Source organism: Capricornis sumatraensis, chromosome 3, assembly GCF_032405125.1.
Source record: "Capricornis sumatraensis isolate serow.1 chromosome 3, serow.2, whole genome shotgun sequence".
Lineage (NCBI taxonomy): Eukaryota > Metazoa > Chordata > Mammalia > Artiodactyla > Bovidae > Capricornis > Capricornis sumatraensis.
The window spans coordinates 140,905,230-140,927,929 of NC_091071.1; the positions used below are offsets into that span (position 1 = coordinate 140,905,230).

General features: G+C 42.1%; 1 protein-coding gene across 1 annotated transcript; it reads right to left on the reverse strand.

The window, feature by feature from the left end:
- Window positions 1–1,099: 1,099 nt before the first annotated feature.
- C3H2orf80 (chromosome 3 C2orf80 homolog) lies at window positions 1,100–22,284 on the reverse strand. The gene is made up of 7 exons (XM_068968478.1): window positions 22,244–22,284; window positions 16,771–16,852; window positions 14,875–14,957; window positions 13,210–13,297; window positions 12,751–12,822; window positions 1,541–1,628; window positions 1,100–1,254 (listed from the first exon to the last, which is right to left on the reverse strand). Exons 1-7 carry the CDS (start codon window positions 22,282–22,284, stop codon window positions 1,100–1,102), a joined length of 609 nt encoding a protein of 202 aa, XP_068824579.1.
- Window positions 22,285–22,700: the final 416 nt, after the last annotated feature.

The following is a 22,700-nucleotide window of genomic DNA, read 5'->3' on the forward strand; positions in this document are numbered from 1 at the left end:
CCAAGCTACCTAAAAAGGAATTTCAATTTTCACTTGTGTTTCCTGAATGCTTAGTCACTCAGTCATGTCTGACTCTTGGCAACCCTTTGGACTACAGCCCACCAGGCTCCTCTATCCATGAGATTTTTCAGGCAAGAACACTGGAGTGAGTTGTCACTTCTTTCTTCAGGGGATCATTCCCAGCTCAGGGATTGAACCCACATTTCCAGTGTCTCTTGGGTTGCAGGCGAATTCTTTACCTGCTGAGCCCCTGAATTTCCTGAAGCAAGCTCAGTTCAGAACCTGCTGAGCCCCTGAATTTCCTGAAGCAAGGTCAATTCAGAACCTAGTGATTCTGTTTTCAAAATTCCTCTTTCCCTTTCCTATCTTACAACCTCCAGCTGACCCAGAGTCTCTCCTTCAACAAAATCCTAAAATATCCCAGCCACCCCCTCCCCCAAGCCTAAACTACTTTTCTGATTCTCTCCCTGCTTTTAATATATTGACCACCTTGGTCTCTCTGACTTTAAAAGTTTCCTTTTCACTTTGTACATTATAATTGAGAACACAGTGTTGGAATGTCAAAGAACACTCCTTGCTTTCTGCTTCCCTTCCAGCCTTGTCCATCTCTGACCATTATCTGAAGTCTGCAACATAAATGCCCAAGGAATCAGATAGGCAGGGCAGAAACAGCAGAGATACAAAGAAGGCAAAGATAAAATTCTTATTAGTAAGAAAGGGACCAAGAATAGGAACATTTGACACAGATATGAACACAGATTCTCTCCTCAACACTTTTACTTGAATCAACAGAATACTAGTTGGTTAACTGTGGTTAGTATTTCTTAAATGATGAAAAGATAATAATGGTCAATATTTAGGAGTTAACTCGGTTTTAATTCCTTAAGACCCATAATATCAGTTAATTATTCAGCAACCTTGAGAGGTAAGTACCATTGTTCTTCCCATTTTACAGAGAAGGAAACTTAAGGCCCAGACAAGTTAAGCAACTTACCTGAAGTCACACAGCTGATAAATAATGGGCTTTAGTTTCAAAGCCAGAACATCTAACACCCAAAGGCTAGACTTTTAACTATAAGTACTCCCCAGACACCTGGTATCAGTTTGGTTCAATTTGGATGTTTAGACCTACTTTGTCCTTGGGCTGTGTGTCCAAAGATAAATTTTTTGATGATATCCATTCCATAGCATTTGCTTTCCTTGTAGAACTGCTGGTGGCATTTTTGTTCATTGCTGCCCTTCTTAGCTTGACACCTAGGGATGCATGTAGTAGTCATATCTATGTTAAACTATTTTTTAAAATAAGTCCACCCTCAGTTTTAGATTCTTCCCTGTTGGAGTCCTCTGCTCCCACCAATAAAAGGTCTGAGAAATGACTTCCCTGATTTCAGGAGGGAAATCAAGTCATAAACATTCCTGATTCTTTTAAATTCCCCCAGACAGAGAGATGTTATTACCAGAACAACTTTGACCTCACTTTGTACGCGCATCTCTGAGTTTTACTTAAATTTCTCTAAGAGACAGAAGTAAACAAGCTTACTCTGTTTGCGGGCATATTCTGCGGCTTTGGGTGCTGTTAACATGGCAAAAGGGTGCAAGGAGAGGTGGAAGGGTGGAGCTTGGGGAACCTGAAAGGAAAACAGACCTACTTTTAAAAGCTGTACCCACTTCATGCTGTAAGCAGCTGCTGGTTATAGCACTTGTCTCAAGACTTGGCCTGTCTCCCTGACCCATCTTCCTGACACGTGACCAGCAGTTGAGGACCACCTTTTGTGGGTCATGCGTCTTCCCGTGCTGCCTTTGGTGGCCGTTCTTTGCCTAGAATGGCCATTCTTTGCCTAGAATGGCCTTTCACAAAACTGTGCTCTTCAGGTGGCCCCCTTTACCTGGAATAGCCTTTTCTTCCTCTTCTGCCTCAAGGCACTTACTTTTCCTTTAAGATGTGGCTCAAATATCACCTTTTCTGAGAAACTGGTCCAGTTGTCTCCCCAACTTCCTGCTTCCTTGCTGACACCCTCCCAACCCATCCTAAGGCCAAATTATGGACTCATTTGTCTGTGAATGCAAAGCACGTTAACACATAGAACACCCCCACTGGTGATAGTTAATAACCCACTGTCTGTTGCACCGCACTGGAAACTCAAGGTTAGGACCGTCTCTTCAGTCTTTCATTCACACAATAAGTTTCTGGTGAGCACTACGGTAGGCAGGCCCTGTTTTAGGAAGCCATGGTTGGTAAGACAAACAAGGTTCCTGCCTTTCCAGGGCTGAGTGAGGAGAAAAGAACAATAAACTATTAGATAACCAGGTTCATCATACATTATGACAAATTGAATCAACTAAACAAGAGGTTGTGCTAACAAGTCATTGGGCTACCATCACTTCAGACAGAAAGGACAGAAAATATGGATTATACAATAAATGTTCTCTTTATAGACGGAATGGTTTATAGTCTCCTCAGCTGGGCACTTCTAGATTTTATCTCAGTCTTTTTTTTTTTTTAATGTGGACCATTTTTGAAGTCCTTATTGAATTTTTTACAATATTGTTTCTGTTTTATGTTTTGGTTTCTTGGACACGAGGCTTCTAGCCCCAACCAAGGCTAGAACCCGAACCCCCTGCATTGGAAGAAGACTACTAGGAAAGTTCCTGACCTCAGGCTTTTATTGAAATGGTAAATGTATTTATTGAGAGTTTGTGTCATATCCAGCCTTGTAAAGAATTAAATATAAGCATGAATGATGGCTTCTAACCTCAAGAAGCAAGAATACTGGAGTGGGTTGCCCTGTTGTCCTCCAGGGGATCTCTCCTACCCAGGGATCGAACCCAGGGCTCCCTCACTGCAGGCAGATTCTTAGCCACCAGGGAAGTCTATGAATACGGGAGTGGGTAGCCTATCTCTTCTCCAGGGGCTCTTCCCCACTGGGGAAGATCAAATCAAACTGGGGTCTCCTGTATTACAGACAGATTATTTACCAGCTGAGTTGGCTCAGATGGTAAAGAAGCTGCCTGCAATGTGGGACACCTGGGTTCTATCCCTGGTTCAAGAAGATCCCCTGGAGAAGGAAAAAGCAACCCACTACAGTATTCTTGCCTGGATAGTCCCAGGGACAGAGGAGTCTGGCAGGCTGCAGTCCATGGGGTCATGAAGAGTCAGACACGACTGATCAACCAAACCATGTGTGACACACGTGGAACCTCAAGAAGCATGTAATCTGTTCTGAAAGACGACCAAGAACAAAGAAAGTAATTAAAAGGAAGCTTTGTATCTGTGTGGAGCAAAGGTAGGTGTGATAACAGCCCTGCAGGATGATACATGCCTCGTGTAAGAAAGAAAACTGGCTTGCACATCGTCTTGATGCATTTCGAATTCCTTGTTGTCCAGTGGTTAGACTTGGCACTTTCATGCTGTGGCCTACATTCCAGAGAACTAAGATCCCACAAGCCCAGTGATGCAGCCAAAAAATAAAAAGACAGGCCTTTCATGCTTTAGTTTCCCTGTCCACTAGGGAAGAAAGAGCCCGAGTATTTTAAAGGTCACTTCCAGTTCACATATGCTACGACTCCTGATAACTGATGACTTATGCAAGCAGTTAATGTAGCTCCCTCTGTCGTTTATAAGAAAAATTATTTTACAAGTAGGATGACACTGAAGTCCTAAACCTAGAGTTAGCCATATGCTCTTTTATTTTTCCCTTCAAAGTTACTGATTGATACCTTCATTGTACTACTCAGCTAGGAAGTAACAGTTGGTCTGTAACCACCAGTCTGTTGGTCTCTGAAGAGCTTGCTTTGAATTTTGGATGCAAGTTTGAGTGGAGAGGAGTGATGGGTGCTCAGACACTGGGCTGTGGCTTCATGAAGAGAGGAGGAAAGAAGAGATTCTGATGTTCTCTAGTTACCTGTCTGTCTTTTTCCTCTTTCTGTCCAATGTTTCACTCTCTTTATCTCCTTTTCCTTTTCCCCTCTTTTTCTGTCAAATGGAACTGCAGAATATTTTTATTGCTTGCTTTATTTGTCAAAGGAAGGTTTATGCTCCTTTTCCTTCAATTTGAAAATGCGTAGAATCTCTTACATTTATCTGAAGCTAACTGCAAATCACTCCAGTATTCTTCATCCATGGAGAATACCATGGATGGAGGAGCCTGGTGGGCTACAGTCCATGGGGTCGCAAAGAGCAGACACAACTGAGTGACTAACACCTTCACCACCTTCACTTTCAACTGCAAAGAATCATTACATGTGAAGTTCTTAATTTTTTTTTTTCCTATGGGTCCAAGTTTCTCAGCAGAAAAACGGCTCCCTGTTAGCAAAAAAAAATCCCTCTCAGGAGTAGAACTAGAAGTTTGTATTGCATTAACAGAATTGAACAATTCTGGGTCCTTGATGGCTTTCTGTCACCAGGTGGCAGCAGATAGTCCTGAAAAAAAGCTATCAAGCCGGCACAGTACCCATGTGGTGCATGCTAAGTCACTTCAGCCTTGTCCCACTCTATGTGACCCCATGGACTGCAGCCAGCCAAGCTCCTCTCTCCATGGGATTCTCCAGGCAAGAATACTAGAGTGAGTTGCCATGCCCTTCTCCAGAGGATCTTCCCAGCCCAGGATTTGAATCCGTGTTTCTTACATCTCCTGCATTGGCAGGAGGGTTCGTTACCACTTGCACCATCTGGGAAGCCCCAAGTAGCCAATTCTAGCGGCCAAAAACTCTACATAATCTGATTAGTATTCAACAGGGCTTTAAGCTTTTGCTTGGGAAGGATTTTAGCTGTTGCTTAGCAGACACTGAGGAATCAAAGTTTAATCATACATATTTTCATCCATTAAGGAAGAACCTTTATCAACTATTTTTTTTACCTACCCTACCTTGTAGTTAAATCCAGTTTTTGTTTGTTTTATTTTTTTAATAGAAATGTATTTATTTTAATTGGAGGCTAATTACTTTACAATATTGTATTGGTTTTGCCATACATTGACATGAATCCGCCATGGGTGTACATGTGTTCCCCATCCTGAACCCCCCTCCCACCTTCCTCTCCATACCATCCCTCTGGGTCATCCCAGTGCACCAGCCCCGAGCACCCTGTATCATGCATCGAACCTGAACTGGCGATTCGTTTCACATATGATAATATACATGTTTCAATGCCATTCTCCCATATCATCCCGCCCTCGCCCTCTCCCAGAGTCCAAAAGACTGTTCTATACAAATCCAATTTTAAAAAATTATGTTAAACTCTTAAGGACTGTTTTAAAGTCTCTCTCACAATTTAATCTTTGAAATACTATGTTTTCATTAAGAGGGCCTGCTAACTCCTTGTTTAAGATGTAGAGGAAAGTACCTGCATAAAGCTGATGTGTAGGTGCAAGGGAAAGGCCTGAGCTGGTGTCCTTGAGGCAAGGGAGGACCTTGTGAGGTCCACAGGGGTGGAGGAACCTCAGATGCTTGTATCTGTAGCTGAAATCATATCATACCCTTTGTGATAATTTAACTAAAGTAGGCAAAGTTTATGTTTTAATAAGGGGCTTCTCTGGTGGCTCAGTGGTAAAGAATTCACCTGCCAGTGTAGGAAATGAAGGTTTGATCACTGGGTCAGGAAGATCCCCTAGAAAAGGAAATGGCAACCCACTCCAATCATCTTGCCTGGGAAATCCCATGGACAGAGGAGCCTGGAGGGCTACAGTCTGTGCAGTCGCAGAGTCAGACACATGACTAAACAACAACAACATGTCTTAATAATACAGTGGATGCTTGATGAGCTCTTTGATTTTTGAATGTTTAGAGAAGTGGTCCTTAACTAGCTGTGATTTTTGCCTCTTAGGGGACACATGGCAACACTGAAAGATGTTTTTAGATGTCACATCAAGGGGCAGGCGTGGGCAGCTATTGGCATCTAATGGGTATGAAACAGGAGGGAAGGGGGCAGGGCACAACTTTTGAGAGAATGACAGAGCCTGAGGACACAGCATAAACTGATTACAATCAAATTCGTCCAAGATAGCAGACAAGTCAACTTCCACTAGACCTTGATCCTCAGTCAGCAAGCTAAATAACACACCCAGGGGTGCCATGCAGTTCCAGTTCAGTTCAATTCAGTCGCTCAGTCATGTCTGACTCTTTGCAGCCTCATGGATTGCAGCCCACCAGGCCTCCCTGTCCATCACCAACTCCCGGAGCTTCCTCAAACTCACGTCCATCGAGTTGGTGATGCCATCCAACCATCTCATCCTCTGTCGTCCCCTTCTCCTCCTGCCTTCAATCATTCCCAGCATCAGGGTTTTTTCAAATGAGTCAGTTCTTTGCATCAGGTGGCCAAAGTATTGGAATTTCAGTTTCAGCATCAGTCCTTCCAATGAATATTTAGGACTGATTTCCTTGATGATTCACTGGTTTGATCTTGCAGTCCAAGGGACTCTCAAGAGTCTTCTCCAACATCACAGATCAAAAACATCAATTCTTCGGCGCTCAGCTTTCTTTATAGTTCAAGTCTCACATGACCACTGGAGAAACCAAAGCTTTGACTAGACAGACCTTTGTTGGCAAAGTAATGTCTCTGCTTTTTAACATGCTGTCTAGGTTGGTCATGACTGTTCTTTCAAGGAGCAAGCGCCTTTTAATTTCATGGCTGCAATGGTCATCTGCAGTGATTCTGGAGCTCAAAAAATAAAGTCTCTCACTGCATTGTTTCCCCATCTATTTGCCATGAAGTGATGGGACCAGATACCATGATCTTAGTTTTCTGAATCTTGAGCTTTAAGCCAGCTTTTTCACTCTTCTCTCTCACTTTCATCAAGAGGCTCGTTCTTCGCTTTCCTCCATAAGGGTGGTGTCATCTGCATATCTGAGGTTATTGATATTTCTCCTGGCAATCTTGATTCCAGCTTGTGCTTCATCCAGTCCAGCATTTCTCATTATATACTCTGCATATAAGGTAAATAAGCAGGGTGACAATATACAGCCTTGACATCCTTCTGTCCTGATTTGGAACCAGTCTGTTGTTTCATGTCCCGTTCTAACTGTTGCTTCTTGACCTGAGCACAGATTTCTCAGGAGGCAGGTCAGGTGGTCTGGTATTCCCATCTCTTGAAGAATTTTCCAGTCCACACAGTCAGAGGCTTTGGCATAGTCAATAAAGCAGAAGTAGATGTTTTTCTAGAACTCTCTTGCTTTCTTGGTAATCCAACAGATGGCAATTTGACTTCTGGTTCCTCTGCCTTTTCTAAATCCAACTTGAACATCTGGAATTTCATGGTTCACGTACTGTTGAAGCCTGTCTTGGAGAACTTTGAGTATTACTTTGCTAGCATGTGAAATGAGTGCAATTGTGCGGTAGTTTGAACATTCTTTGGCATTGCCTTTCTTTGGGATTGGAATGAAAACTGACTTTTTCAGTCCTGTGGCCACTGTTGAGTTTTCCAAATTTGCTGGGATGTTGAGCACAGTACTTTAACAACATCATCTTTGAGGATTTGAATTAGTTCAACTGGAATTCCATCACCTCCACTAGCTTTGTTTGTAGTGATGCTTTCTAAGGCCCACTTGACTTCGCATTTCAGGATGTCTGGCTCTAGGTGTGTGATCACACCATCGTGATTATATGCAGTTCCAAGGAACCATCAAAGGACTAAAAGGTGGGGGGTGGCCCATTTCCCAGAATTCTCCACCCCTTCCCCAAAATAGTTGGAGTAATCCCACCACTCATTAGCTTATGAAATTACCAACCCATAAAAACTAACCACACCACATTTCAAGGCGGCTGTACTTACTCTCCGTGATGGCCCACATTCTGTCTCTGGAGTGTGTTTCTCTCTAAATAAATCTACTTCTTACCTATCACTTTGTCTCTCACTGGATTCTTTCTGAGATGAGACATCAAAAACCTGAGCTTCATTAGGTCCTGAAACCAGGTACTGTGGGTTTTGATTGGGTTCAAGTTCCAGCCATATGGGTTAGAGTCCAAAACTGGGTTTTGGCAAGATTCTAGTCCCAGCCATGTGGGTTAGAGTCCCAAGCAGGGACTGGGACTCGAGCCCCAGCAGTTCAAGTCCCAATCTGAGGTAAACAGTTTCAGGTGGAAGCCAGGAATTCTTCTGAACAGCTCACAATGCACTAAACAGCCCCAACTCCACCCCCTACACACAAATTATCTGGTTAAAAATGTTAAGAAACCCTGATTTAGAGGAATAGAGAGGGAATCAGATACATCCCCAACCCCGTGAGTATCAGAACCTTAACCATAGCTATTGTTTTGAGGTTACCAGGTGTCAACCACTAAGGGCTTTACGGATGTAACTCACCTCATTTCCCATAGCAATCCCAGCTTCTGGCTCCTGCGTCTACAAATGAAATCGAGGCTGATAGAGTTTAGAGAACTTGCCCAGGATTATTCTGTTTGAACTAGTAGAGCTGGGATTCGATCCCAGGCTACCTGACTTTAGAATCCTCACACTTAACTCTTACAAAAAATAGCCTTTCATGTACAGGACACTCATATCCTGTAACAACAAACAAACTCAGATCATTGAAGGAAAGCCCTTGAAATTCAGTACCCCTAAAACTAAGTTCCTCTGCTGAGTTTATGATTAACCAATCTATCCAAAACATTATTCCACAGCTTGTCGAATGCCTGTTCCACTCAAGGTTGAGGAGTTTAAAGAAAAAGGGGGGGAGGGCAGGGAGGTGGGGGGACTGACACCAAGCAGGATCCTGTAGAGCCTGAGACCGGGCACCAAACCCTTTCCATGTTCCTCATTTCTTGTTTGTAGAAAAAAACAAAACATCAGCCTCCTAGACGTTCCTCAAGTTCCAAAGAGCAGATTCAAACAGTTACCAATTAGGGGAGTGACTTAGGCAGAGAGAAACAGTAGGGCTGCAATGAGGACTGGGCCTGGTTCCTCCTCAGGGGACCTGCATAACAATCTGATACAAATCTCTGAGTTCTTCTGCAGAAATTAAGATGACCACTCAGGTGTAAGATAGTAATTGTAGGCTGAACACAAGCACAGGGACCCCAGACTGACTGGAGCCAGAAAGCTGACGACTGAAATTACCAGAATAGCATCAGTCACCTCACCACCAACCAATCAGAGGAGGGTTACACACCCTGGAGCCTAACCCTCCAACTTTGCCTATAAAACTTCTTCCCTGAAACCCATGGGGACTTTGGGTCTTTAAGCATAAACTACCCTGTTCTCCTTGCTCGGCCCTGTAATAAACCTATCTCTGCTCCAAACTCTGATGTTTTGGTTGTTTGACCTCATTTGGTATCGGGCACTTGAACTTGAGTTTGACAAAACCCCGTTTCTGAGGATATGAGTTATTTTCATTCAGAGCTGGTCACTATGTAGTCTATGTTGTCAACTACAAATTGGCACTTGCCAAGGGCATCTGCCATCTGCCTCTGCAGAGACTGAACCTTGTGTTGTTGCAGCTGTTGAACTTTGACATACCGTGAAGGGAGTTCAATGGTGGAGAGTGAAGCACTCTGTGCTTCAGGGAAACTGGTGGTACAGGTCTTTAGATAGATATTTTCAGGAACTGATTTCATGATCCCAATCCTGACATCTCTTTATATCTAGAAAAGCACTAAATATTTTCATGGAGACATCAGCTCCTCTTAACTAGCAGAAACCTTTTGTAAAGTAAACATTTGATGGCATTGAACTCCCCCTTCACCAAAATCTTATATATTGACCTTCCCTCACTCCCTCTTTGGAGCAGTCTCTCAGAGCTATCTGAGGTGCTGTCTCCTGGGCTGCAATCCTCATTTGCCCCCAACAAAACTTAACTCACAATTGTTACATTGTACATCTTTTTAGTGGACAAACAGAACTGGACATGGAACAACTGACTGGTTCAAAATTAGGAAAGGGGTACGTCAAGGCTGTATATTGTCACCCTGCTTATTTAACATATATGCAAAGTTATTGTTTTTATTCAGTCACCCAGTCGTGTCTGACTCTTTGCAACCCCATAGACTGCAGCACTCAAGGCTTCCCTGTCCCTCACCATCTCCTGGAGTTTGCCCAAGTTCATGTCCATTGCACTGGTGATGCCATCCAGCCATTTCATCCTCTGATGCCCTCTTCTGCTCTCCATCTTTCCCAGCATCGGGTCTTTTCCAATGAGTCAGCTGTTTGCATCAGATAACTAAAATACTGGCGCTTCAGCTTTAGCATCAGTCCTTCCAGTGAGAATTCAGGGTTGATTTCCTTTAGAATTGACTGGTTTGATCTCCTTGCTGTCCAAGGGACTCCCAGGAGTCTTCTCTAGCATCACAATTTGAAGGAATCAGTTCTTTGGTGCTCTGCCTTCTTTACCATCCAGCTCTCACAACCATACGTGACCCCTGGTAAGACCATAGCTTTGACTTTACAGACTTTTGTCAACAGAGTGATGTCTCTGCCTTTCGGCACACTGTCTAGGTTTGTCATAGCTTTCCTGCCAAGAAGCAATTGTCTTCTGATTTCATGGCTGCAGTCACCATCCCCAGCGACTTTAGAGCCCAGGAAGAGGAAATCTGTCACTGCTTCCACCTTTTCCCCTTCTATTTGTCATTCAGTAATGGGGCTGGATGCCATGATCTTAGTTTTTTTAATATTTAGTTTTAAACTGGCTTTTTCACTCTTCTCCTTCACCTCATCAAGAGGTTCTTTAGTTCCTCTTCACTTTCTGCCATTAGAGTGGTATAATCCACATATCTGAGGTTGTTGATGTTTCTCCCACCTATCTTGATTCCAGCTTGTAATTCATCCAGCCCAACATGTTTGCAGAGTACATCATGCAAAATGCCAGGCTGGATGAACCACAAGCTGGAATCAAGATTGCTGGGAGAAATTAACAACCTCCGATATGCAGAGGGTACCACTTTCGCCTCCCTATATATATATACACACACACACATATATATATACACATACACATATATTTATATTCTTTTTAGGTTCTTTTCTGTTACAGATTACTACAAGATATTGAATATAGTTCCCTGTGCTATATAGTAGGTCCTTGTTAGTTATCTATTATATATATATTAATGTGTATATTTTAATCCCAAACTCCTAATTTATCCTTCCCTACTCCCCTCCATTTTGAGGATTCATTCCTTTAATGAATCTGGTTTATCCAAGCTACTTGAACACCCATGTTTGCAAACCTGCTTGATAGATAACCCTGCTAAGACTGGAGGGCTTCATGGTGCCATTCCTTCCAGGATGTGATTTTCCATACTTGTCCTCTGGCCACTTGAGTTGACAAAGAAGATGAAGGGAAGAAAACACAATGTCCGAAACAGAGCGACTTGGGCTCAGATATTTATATGTATGTGTTGAAGGGGGTGCTTTCAAGGGAAAGCCTAAAGGGGGGAAATCCTAGAAGGGAGAAATCTGCAGGAAAAAAATCAAACATGATTAAAGCAGTGTGGTTTGCTTGACTCTCTAAGAAAACAAAAAAAGCAGTCTTTCTTCAAAAGCCAAGAAGAGCTTGGTGTCTGAGTAGCGTTAGTCCTGGGATGGCTTATACCTCAACCAAGGAAGCATGTCAGCTCCAATATGAGATAGGAAATCTATGAGAAAGTGATCTTTTCAGACTCACCCACCCTTGTATCCCTGCCTCTACCACTATAACAAATGAATAAATGAATGGAATAGCTGAAACCAGAGAGATCAGAGAGGGGGTGCTGATTTCCTCCATAACCCAGGGAATCTGAGTCTCAAGACCAGGCCAGCTTACATATGGACTAAGGTGAGAGGACCACTGGATTCAGTTACGACACTTCGGAGTAAGTGCTGGAGTCCTAAGGCGGCCCTGGTAGACTCCTGACTTTATATGACCCCACTGTTTGCAGGATGGTCTGCAGGTAAGACAGCAAGGCAGGCGGTGTTCCCGCGGCTGCAGCCCTGCTCCTACCCTGGCCTCCCTTCCAAACCCTGGTGGGGACACGGGAAGTGAAAGTGGGAGCAGAAGGCCTGTGTGGGCTCTCCTGGCTTCCCTCCCTGACTTCCTCCCACTCCATGCCTCTGCCCAGCCCTGCCCACCCCATCTGCCCTTTCTTCTTCTTCCCTCTTCTAGAGGTTATCCAAAGGCAAAGGGATCAGCAGTTCACCTCTAAATAGAAGCCCATATTTCAAATGTTTAGTAAATATTTATATATTCATAAATAGCAAAACCTGAACTAATAGTGAAGATAATTCAGAATACTCTGGGCTATTTGTTTTCTGTTTTTCAAGATTAGTATATGGAAACCCAAAGAGGGGAAGGGACACAGTCGGAACTCAACCTGGACTCCCTGATCTTTTGTACTTCAACTGGATTGAATTCCAAACAGTCTTGTGGAAAGGAGACACGTGGCAGCAGTAAACTGGATAATTTCTCACGAGAATGAACATTGCAGATCGTGTCCTAGTTCTAGAAGTTACGGTACATCATACAAGAGGAGCACTTGGATTTACCAGACCCATATTATGAAGAGTGTAAGTGAGAACTTTTGCTAATGCAGAACAGAGACAGCATCTAGACTTTAAGGTGCTCAAGTCGCTGCCTCTATTTATGAATTAATAAAATGCATTTGCTATTATGAGTATAGTCCTCTATGTAGTGAAAGCATCTCAAGTAAGGTATAATTACATTTGGTTTTATATATTTTGATATGAAGCTGTTATTTCATGCCTGAAAAAACAATATTATCAATTTATAAAATAAAGAAATTCTCCCTAAAATTCCGTTATGCTGATAGTCTCAGGTCATCCTTACCTTGGCAACACCAGAACTGGAAGAAGAGCCAGCCCCATAAATTTTAAAGACTTCCTCAATTGGGATACTGTTCTATTAAACAACAAAATAATAACAAAAATATATTATCATATCATGACTTTTCTTTTATTATAAAATAAAACTATTATAGCTCCTGCACATTCAGTACCATGCCTGGAGAGCATGGGCACCAGATAAATAACTTCAAAATAAATGGATAAGTCAGAGTATCCTAACATCAATTATTTATGCACTATTTTTTCCCTTAAATACATATTTTTTTACAATACAATATAGAAGGCAGTCTTTTTATTAACCTTTAAAAATTAAAAATTTAATTTCAATAAATTTTACATATTTAGAAACATTGGCTGAAAAATAAAATAAGTATTCTTTAATATAAAATGCACATTGTAGATGCAAAATCTTCATAGATGCAAATAATGTTCTTTTCCTTACCATTAAGATTCCAGCATAAGATGATAAAATCATTGCTTCTCGTTCTCTGTGGTTTGGATATACGGGTCTACCCCGAAATGACATTTTCCTAAGGGGGAATATGAATAAGAATGGAGGGTTTATTCTTGTTCTTTTTAACAAGAATTTTTGACAAGATTGAGATAATAATCATAAGTAATAAATAGTAGCCAATGGCTGCTTGCTATGCATTTATTCACAAAACTGATATGATTAATCCATCATCAGCAAAGTATACACTTTGAATTTTGAATCTTCCAACAGTGGTGATGAATTTACCTTCATCTACCCATGTTTCCACAGGTATCAAACCCCAGAGGAGTGGCCACTATGGTGGGCAATTGTGGTTTTACCAACCCATATCCTTTTCTGTTCTTGTGGCAATTGCTTGGGGGTAACTGCCTTCCCCCTGTGTAAGCCTATAAAGCTTCCCCCTGTATAAGCTTCTAGGGGCATGATGATGCCCCTAGATTCCAAGGATGGAAAACGCACTGTGGACTAATTCAGCCAGCATGTTCTCTCCCTCACTCCACCCCCAGATAAGTCAGAGCAAACAGTGTCATTGAGACACAGTTCTGTGCTTTTTAAAAATCCATTCTCCCCTGGCCTGACTGTTGTGATAAAGCGGGGTAAAACTAGAAATAGTGTCCACTCAGAGGAAACAGCCAAGAGGTAGATCCTGATGACCTGGTTTGAGCTTTGAATTAAGCCGTGCCTGATGCCACTCTACCCATGGACTTTCCAGATACAGAGACAATAAATCTCTCCTCTTTTTCTTTTTTTTTTTTTCTGCTTGAGTCCATTCAAATTGGATTTTCTGCTTATTGCAACTAAATACTAATGGATCCAACCATTTAGCACCAGGTGTGTGTTCTAAAGCAACAGAGCAGAAAAAAAAAAACTGGCCTCTTGAACAAGGGATTCAATCCTGGCGTCATCAGTTTCATGTTCTTTCTAGCTGAATGAGTCTGCCTGGCACATATAGGTGTGGTTAGTCGCTCAGTCGTGTCCAACTGTCTATGACCCCATGGACCGTATCCTGTTAGGCTCCTCTATCCAGGCTTTTTCAAGCAAGAATAATGAAGTGGGTGTCATTTCCACCTCCAGGGGATCTTCCTGACCCAGGGATCAAACCCACGTCTCTTATGCCTCCTGTATTGGCAGGCTGGTTCTCTACCACTATCGTCGCCTGGAATGCCCCACATTTGGGAGAAAATGGCAATAATCCCGGCAAGCATTAAAACAGTGGTGATTCAAACTGCTTAGCTCAGATACACATCTGGTTAAATGCTTAAGAAGTTACGTTTGATGGTCCTTGGGAAAAGATTGCAGCTTTACCCAAAAAACTGATCATTTTTAAAAAAAATCAAGGCATGTACACAATAAAGCACAGTTATATTTCTAAGACAAAACATCTTATGCAAGAAAGATCTGTATCTGACAGAAACCAGTTCACAGGGATGCAAAATATGTAAGCATGGATAAGACTTCCTCAAACTGACGACTGTGAGATTTTTTCAGGTTTCTAGCTGGAGACAAATACTCCATAGTATTTTCAAATCAGAGTGCCTTGTGATAAACTTCCTCTATCATTACTCATTGTTTAACAAAACAAAACAAAACAGGAACAAGGACTATTCAACTTACACTTTCTCCCACTCCAGCCAAGTTAAGTCTTCTGAGTGATCCAGCCATTGCAAAGCAACATTGATGGCCAAGTCATAGTGTGCCTGGAAGCAGGGAGCACAGAGAACAAAGGAACAGGCTGAGACATTGACTGACACTCACCCTGGCAATGACAATGGCGCGGCTAAGCCTGTTGTCTTTTGTCATGTCCACAACAGTGAGGATCACCAGCGGTGTCCCGTAACCTGATGCTCAGATAGAAATAACTAGTGTTCTTCCGGCATTACATTTAACTCCCCACTAGACCAATGTGTGTGTGTGTTGGGTGGGTGGGTGGAGGTGCCAGAAATGATAGATAGATTCATGAGATACTATACTGGGAATCAGGGAATCTGGGTTCAAATCTAGGTTACTGCTAACAACTCATGGTACTATATCCTTGGGTGAGCAATTGCTGTTCTCTGGGCCTCAACTTCCTTGAATTATAAAATAGAAAAAGGGGAAGGTAAAGGAAGAGGGACATAGAGAACAATTTCTAATTTGGTGTAACATCAGAAATGTGCTCCCAGGGTCACAGAGGAGGTGTGTCCACCTGATGAGTTGAGGGAATCCCTAGAGACTCAGAAAGGAGGCCTCTGCAGAGCTGGGCTTGAAGGATGAGGAGAATTTCCATAGGTGAGGGACCTCCTAGGCAGAGGGCCCAGTGGAAGCAGGGAACTGCAGGTAGACTTGGGTAAGTGACTAATCTTCCATGTGGTAAAAAGCTAAGGACCAATTCAGTGTTCATTCTTATCGTATTGACCACCTTTTCCTGGTCATTTCTAAGTGTATTCACCATTTATCTGTCAAATCATTCCTTCTCAGCTTGAAGAAGAAAGGTCAGTTTTGTTTTTGTGTTTGTAGATGAATTCCAAGATTCTACATCATCTTAACATTCTCTAAAAATGTAACAATGTAATTATTTCTTTCCGGGACTGAACCAAACTGAAAAGAGAAAGGAAGAAAAAGAGAGAAAAGGAAGGAAGGAGGGAGGAAGGGAAGGAAGGGAGGAAAAAAAAAGAAAGGCAGTAATCACTTGTTGAAACCTAATCGGAAGACTGATGCCTGGATAGGTGGAGCTGCCATCACCTGTTTGCTCATTAGAAAGGCACGTCTCCAGCCTCACCCCAGACCTCCTGAATCAAAACGGTCTTGGAATAAGACCTCATTAAAGTTTGGCCAGCACTTATCTAATTGGTTTAATTTCTCTATTTAATACATGCATAGAGAAGTAGTTTAGAACATGAAGCCTTCCTTAACTGCTCATTCGGCACCAGGGGAATCAGACTGGGATGGGCGAGATTAGGGGGAGACACGTGGTCCTATCTTCCTCATCAGTGCAAGAACAGTAAATGGGTAGCATAAAAAGGCTGAGGGCTTACTAATCTCTTTTGAATGAGATCTCTTCACAGCTTCTTTAATTTATGTGAAGTAACTTTGATTACATAGCATGAATCTGAGTTTCAACAGGTATAATCACAGGAATTTAGGATTATTCAATTACTTGGTTTTCTCCATGAATGGTAAAAAATTATTACATTTGAAAATTATACAATAGTAGTTTAATCTCATCAAAAGGTGTTCACCATCATGGCTGTCATACTTTTAATTGTGTACTCATTTTGCTTTTTTTTATCTTTTCTCTCATAAAAATAAATAGCGAAAGTCTCGTGACTTTTTACTTTCTCATTCTTCTTGCTTTCAGTTTAATGAGTTGAAAAGACCACATGAACAATCCTAGGATGACAGATGAGAAAGAGGAAATTCTGAGGGAAGGGGATCAAGATTAGCCTCATTTATGACAGACGTTAGATCCTCTTCCTCCCTGTAACACACATACGACACAGATGTGATTTGCAGCGGCATCCCTGTCTTTACCATATCATCTAGAAAGGTGAGTTGCCTTCTTCCTTTTGGGTCAAATTCATTTTCCCGAAGTCTGATGCCAATGTAATCTCCCCTTAAAAACAAGAGAGCAGGATTGAACTAGCAGGAATGACACAGAAGCGTGGTCTGCCGAAGATTCCTCCCCAGTTCCTCCCTCCTCCACCAAATACAAGAGAAGTCACCGATGGCTCTGGTAGCTGAATCAATATTCATTTTGATTTAAACAGCCATTCTGCAACCCTGCAGATTTAAAGTGTCCAACCATAATGAATAAATAAAACTCACATAGAACTGAATTTCTAGGAAAGCAGGGAGTATGATAAACCCCCAATAGGCAGAACAGATGTTACAAAACCGAAAGGATTGAGACCCCCTCTTTGAAGATTCCCCTGCTGCTCTTGACTCCTCCTTTGAAGATTCCCCGCTGTCCTTGCAAAATTCAGGCAGAATGTCTAAAGTTCATAACTTCCAGATATATGATATGCCGTACAGATGTGTTAGTTAGCTTGCAGGCTTTTTTCTCCCGTTAGAATGCAAATACCATTAGGAGCGTTAGACATAAAAACATATCAGTGATTCCGCTTTTGTGTATACTTATCATGTCCTTCCCTAATGGATTTTTAACAAGGGGAGAGTAGAATAAGGGCTCTGGGAGGTGAATAGAAAGGGGTAATACCCTAGGAAAGTTGGGAGGAGAGACTGTATGTAGGAAAAAAGACTCTGGGATCTCCAAGGTCAATCTCACAGTGTTACATAAGTAGAGTTCTGTTGGTCAAGGTCTTTACCAAACATTTTGGGCAAGTTCCTATGCTGGAGATAAATTTGCTTTTGGATTCTAAAGTGTTTTGCGTTGTTAAGCTATTCTAGATTGATAAAAATTATTGAAGTTTTGCTTTGTAATTTCAAGACACTTTATTTAAAGTAGCCAGGCTATGGTTTTTCCAGTGGTCGTGTATGGATGTGAGAGTTGGACTCTGAAGAAGGCTGAGCGCCGAAGAATTGATGCTTTTGAACTGTAGTGTTGGAGAAGACTCTTGAGAGTCCCTTGGGCTGCAAGGAGATCCAACCAGTCCATTCTAAAGGAGACCAGTCTTGGGATTTCTTTGGAAGGAATGATGCTAAAGCTGACACTCCAGTACTTTGGCCACCTGATGTGAAGAGTTGACTCATTGGAAAAGACTCTGATGCTGGGAGGGATTGGGGGCAGGAGGACAAGGGGACGACAGAAGAGGAGATGGCTGGATGGCATTACCAACTCGATGGACGTGAGTCTGAGTGAACTCCAGGAGTTGGTGATGGACAGGGAGTACTGGCATGCTGCTACTCATGGGGTTGCAGAGAGTCGGACACGACTGAGCAACTGAACTGAACTGAAATTGATTCTTTGGATAAAATTAAACTACATATATATATATCAGTTCAGTTCAGTTCAGTCGCTCAGTCGTGTCTGACTCTCTGTGACCCCAGAAATCGCAGCACGCCAGGCCTCACTGTCCATCACCAACTCCAGGGGTTCACTCAGACTCACGTCCATCAAGTCAGTGATGCCATCCAGCCATCGCATCCTCTGTCGTCCCCCTCTCCTACTGCCCCCTATCCCTCCCAGCATCAGAGTCTTTTCCAATGAGTCAACTCTTCACATCAGGTGGCCTAAGTACTGGAGTTTCAGCTTTAGCATCATTCCTTCCAAAGACCACCCAGGACTGATCTCCTTTAGAATGGACTGGTTGGATCTCCTTGCAGTCCAAGGGACTCTCAAGAGTCTTCTCCAGCACCACAGGTCAAAAGCATCAATTCTTCAGCGCTCAACTTTCTTCACAGTCCAACTCTCACATCCATACATGACCACAGGAAAAACCAGAGCCTTGACTAGATGGACCTTAGTTGGCGAAGTAATGTCTCTGCTTTTCAATATGCTATCTAGGTTGGTCATAACTTTTCTTCCAAGGAGTAAGCGTCTTTTAATTTCATGGCTGCAGTCACCATCTGCAGTGATTTTGGAGCCCAAAAAAATAAAGTCTGACACTGTTTCCACTGTTTCCCCATCTATTTCCCATGAAGTGATGGGACCGGATGCCATGATCTTCGTTTTCTGAATGTTGAGCTTTAAGCCAACTTTTTCATTCTCCACTTTCACTTTCATGAAGAGGCTTTTTAGTTCGTCTTCACTTTCTGCCATAAGGGTGGTGTCATCTGCATATCTGAGAAATATCTTATTGAAATATCTTATTGATATTTCTCCAGGCAATCTTAATTCCAGCTTGTGCTTCTTCCAGCCCAGCATTTCTCATGATGTACTCTGCATATAAGTTAAATAAGCAGGGTGACAATATGCAGCCTTCTATTTGGAAACTGTCTGTTGTTCCATGTCCAGTTGTAACTATTGCTTCCTGACCTGCATACAGGTTTCTCAAGAGGCAGGTCAGGTGGTCTGGTATTCCCATCTCTTTCAGAATTTTCCACAGTTCCTTGTGATCCACACAGTCAAAGGCTTTGGCATAGTCAATAAAGCAGAAATAGATGTTTTTCTGGAACTCTCTTGCTTTTTCCATGATCCAGCAGATGTTAGAAATTTGATCTCTGGTTCTTCTGCCTTTCCGAAAACTAGCTTAAACATCTGGAAGTTCACGGTTCACGTATTGCTGAAGCCTGACTTGGAGAATTTTGAGCATTACTTTACTAGCGTGTGAGATGAGTGCAACTGTGAGGTAGTTTGAGCATTCTTTGGCATTGCCTTTCTTTGGGATTGGAATGAAAACTGACCTTTTCCAGTCCTGTGGCCACTGCTGAGTTTTCCAAATTTGCTGGCATATTGGGTGCAGCACTTTCACAGCATCATCTTTCAGTATTTGAAACAGCTCAACTGGAATTCCATCACCTCCACTAGCTTTGTTCGTAGTGATGCTTTCTAACGCCCACTTGACTTCACATTCCAGGATGTCTGGCTCTAGGTGAGTGATCATACCATCATGATTATCTTGGTCATGAAGATCTTTTTTATACATTTTGTGTATTCTTGCCACCTCTTCTTAATATCTTCTGCTTCTGTTAGGTCCAGACCATTTCTGTCCTTTATTGAGCCCATCTTTGCATGAAGTGTTCCCTTGGTATCTCTAATTTTCTTGAAGAGATTCTGCTGCTGCTGCTGCTGCTAAGTCACTTCAGTCATGTCCAACTCTGTGTGACACCATAGATGGCAAGCCACCAGGCTCCCCCGTCCCTGGGATTCTCCAGGCAAGAACATTGGAGTGAGTTGCCATTTACTTCTCCAATGCATGAAAGTGAAAAGTGAAAGTGAAGTCCCTCAGTCATTTGAAGAGATCTCTAGTCTTTCCCATTCTGTTGTTTTCCTCTATTTCTTTGCATTGATCGCTGAGGAAGGCTTTTTTAAATCTCTCTTTGCTATTCTTTGGAACTCTGCGTTCAGATGCTTGTATCTTTCCTTTTCTCCCTTGCTTTTCACTTCTCTTCTTTTCACAGCCATTTGTAAGGCCTCCCCAGACAGCCATTTTCCTTTTTTGCATTTCTTTTCCATGGGGATGTTCTTGATCCCTGTCTCCTGTACAATGTCACGAACCTCAGTTCATAGTTCATCAGGCACTCTGTCTATCACATCTAGTCCCTTAAATCTACTTCTCACTTCCAGTGTTTAATCACAAGGGATTTGATTTAGGTCATACCTGAATGGTCTAGTGGTTTTCCCTACTTTCTTAATTTAAGTCTGAATTTGGCAATAAGGAGTTCATGATCTGAGCCACAGTCAGCTCCTGGTCTTGTTTTTGCTGACTGTATAGAGCATCTTTGGCTGCAAAGAATAGAATCAATCTTATTTTGGTGTTGACCATCTGGTGATGTCCATGTGTAGAGTCTTCTCTTGTGTTGTTGGAAGAGAGTGTTTGCTATGACCAGTGCGTTCTCTTGGCAAAACTCTATTAGCCTTTTCCCTGCTTCATTCCGTACTCCAAGGCCAAATTTGCCTGTTACTCCAGGTGTTTCTTGACTTCCTACTTTTGCATTCCAGTCCCCTATAATGAAAAAGATATCTTTTTGGGGTTTTAGTTCTAAAAGGTCTTGTAGATCTTCATAGAACCATTCAACCTCAGCTTCTTCAGCGTTACTGGTTGGGGCATAGGCTTGGATTATCGTGATATTGAATGGTTTGCCTTGGAAACAAACAGAGATCATTCTGTCGTTTTTGAGATTGCATCCAAGTAGTGCATTTCGGACGCTTTTGTTGACCATGATGGCTACTCCATTTTTTTCTAAGGGATTCCTACCCACATTAGTAGATGTAATGGTCATCTGAGTTAAATTCACCCATTCCAGTCCATTTTAGTTCGCTGATTCCTAGAAAGTCAATGTTCACTCTTGCCATCTCCTGTTTGACCACTTCCAATTTGCCTCGATTCATGGACCTAACATTCCAGGTTCCTATGCAATATTGCTCTTTACAGCATCGGACCTTGCTTCTATCACCAGTCCCATCCAGAACTGGGTGTTGTTTTTGCTTTGGCTCCACCCCCTTCGTTCTTTCTGGAGTAATTTCTCCACTGATCTCTGGTAGCATACACACACATACACATATATATATGTATATGTATATTTATAAGTTTATATTTATATTAGTTCTGAAATTCCAGTTCTTTGGATGAGATATGTAGATGAATTGGCGTTCCTAATTATGGTTTCTTCTTTATTACATTGACCTCCAAACACATATATGTAAAATGTATGAATTCATATTGCAGCATTTCTTAAGCACTTGTTAAAATATAATTATCTTAATAGGCAGAGAAAAGATATTTAATGGGGACTATAATGAAGTTTTTAATAAGTGTATTATTGTTATGCCTATAATCATGAAATAGAACCATAATAACCTTTTTTTCCCCTTTTTATATGGTCTTTGATTTTCACCAGCCTCTTAACAAAGTGTCAAGTCAACAAAAAGCTACCACAGGAGAAAAAAATTTCCATGGGAAAACTTAATGTTTTCTTTATGTGTTTAAAATGAAGTTTGGATGGCAAAAAATAGAGATAAATTATTTAACTGATAAGATTCACAATAGAAGAAGCAGAGGCTGCAATGTAAATGCTGCACCCTTGGGTACATTTTTTCAGGAGTCTCACTCATGTCTTTTACTAGTCGAACCCTTTCAAAGGCATACCCTGCCCAGCGCAGACTGGACCTCTCAGCTCAGATCCTAGGCTGAGGCGTAGGGATGTCTCAGTTGTGCATGCTGCTGGCAGAAACATCCTCTCTAGAGATTTAGCATCCTGCTTTGCACCACATGTGAGGCCTTTGGGAGAGGAGACATAGGCCAGATCATCTGGCTGTCTCCTATACCACCAACAAATTCTTCCTTAGGCTTTTAACCCCTCTGCCAATATCCAGACCATCTATGACATACAACCCACCAAATGCTCAGTGCAATAAATGTAAGCTATTTTCCATCAGACTTACAGGAGCTTTTTCATTTCCTTCTTTAGGAGCCTTCTTTCCATGATTAAAGGCTTATCCAGCTGAGCAGGTAACTGCAGTTACACTGCACCTTTATCCTTTGGAAAGACCCAGCGTCTCTGAGCCTTGAAGCTACAGCAGCAAATCAGAGAGAATTTGAGTAAAGGATGCTATCACTCCTAATACCAGTCATGGAGTCCTAGGCTCTGGAAGGGATCTGAGAGCAGGCCTCTTATCCAGCAGGTTTCCAGGTCAGAAAGCTGCCTGCCAGCCAGTGCACTGTGCTTTGAGTTTATCTGACACTTCTTATTCCTTCCAAATTTTTTGTCAATATTCATCATTTACTTATTATTGCAATAAACTCACAAGTAAAACAGACATGGCTCATATAATCGTGGATGAGACTATATAGACAGAAGCATCCAAACACAGATGGTTTGTGATCTGAATGTGTTTGAGT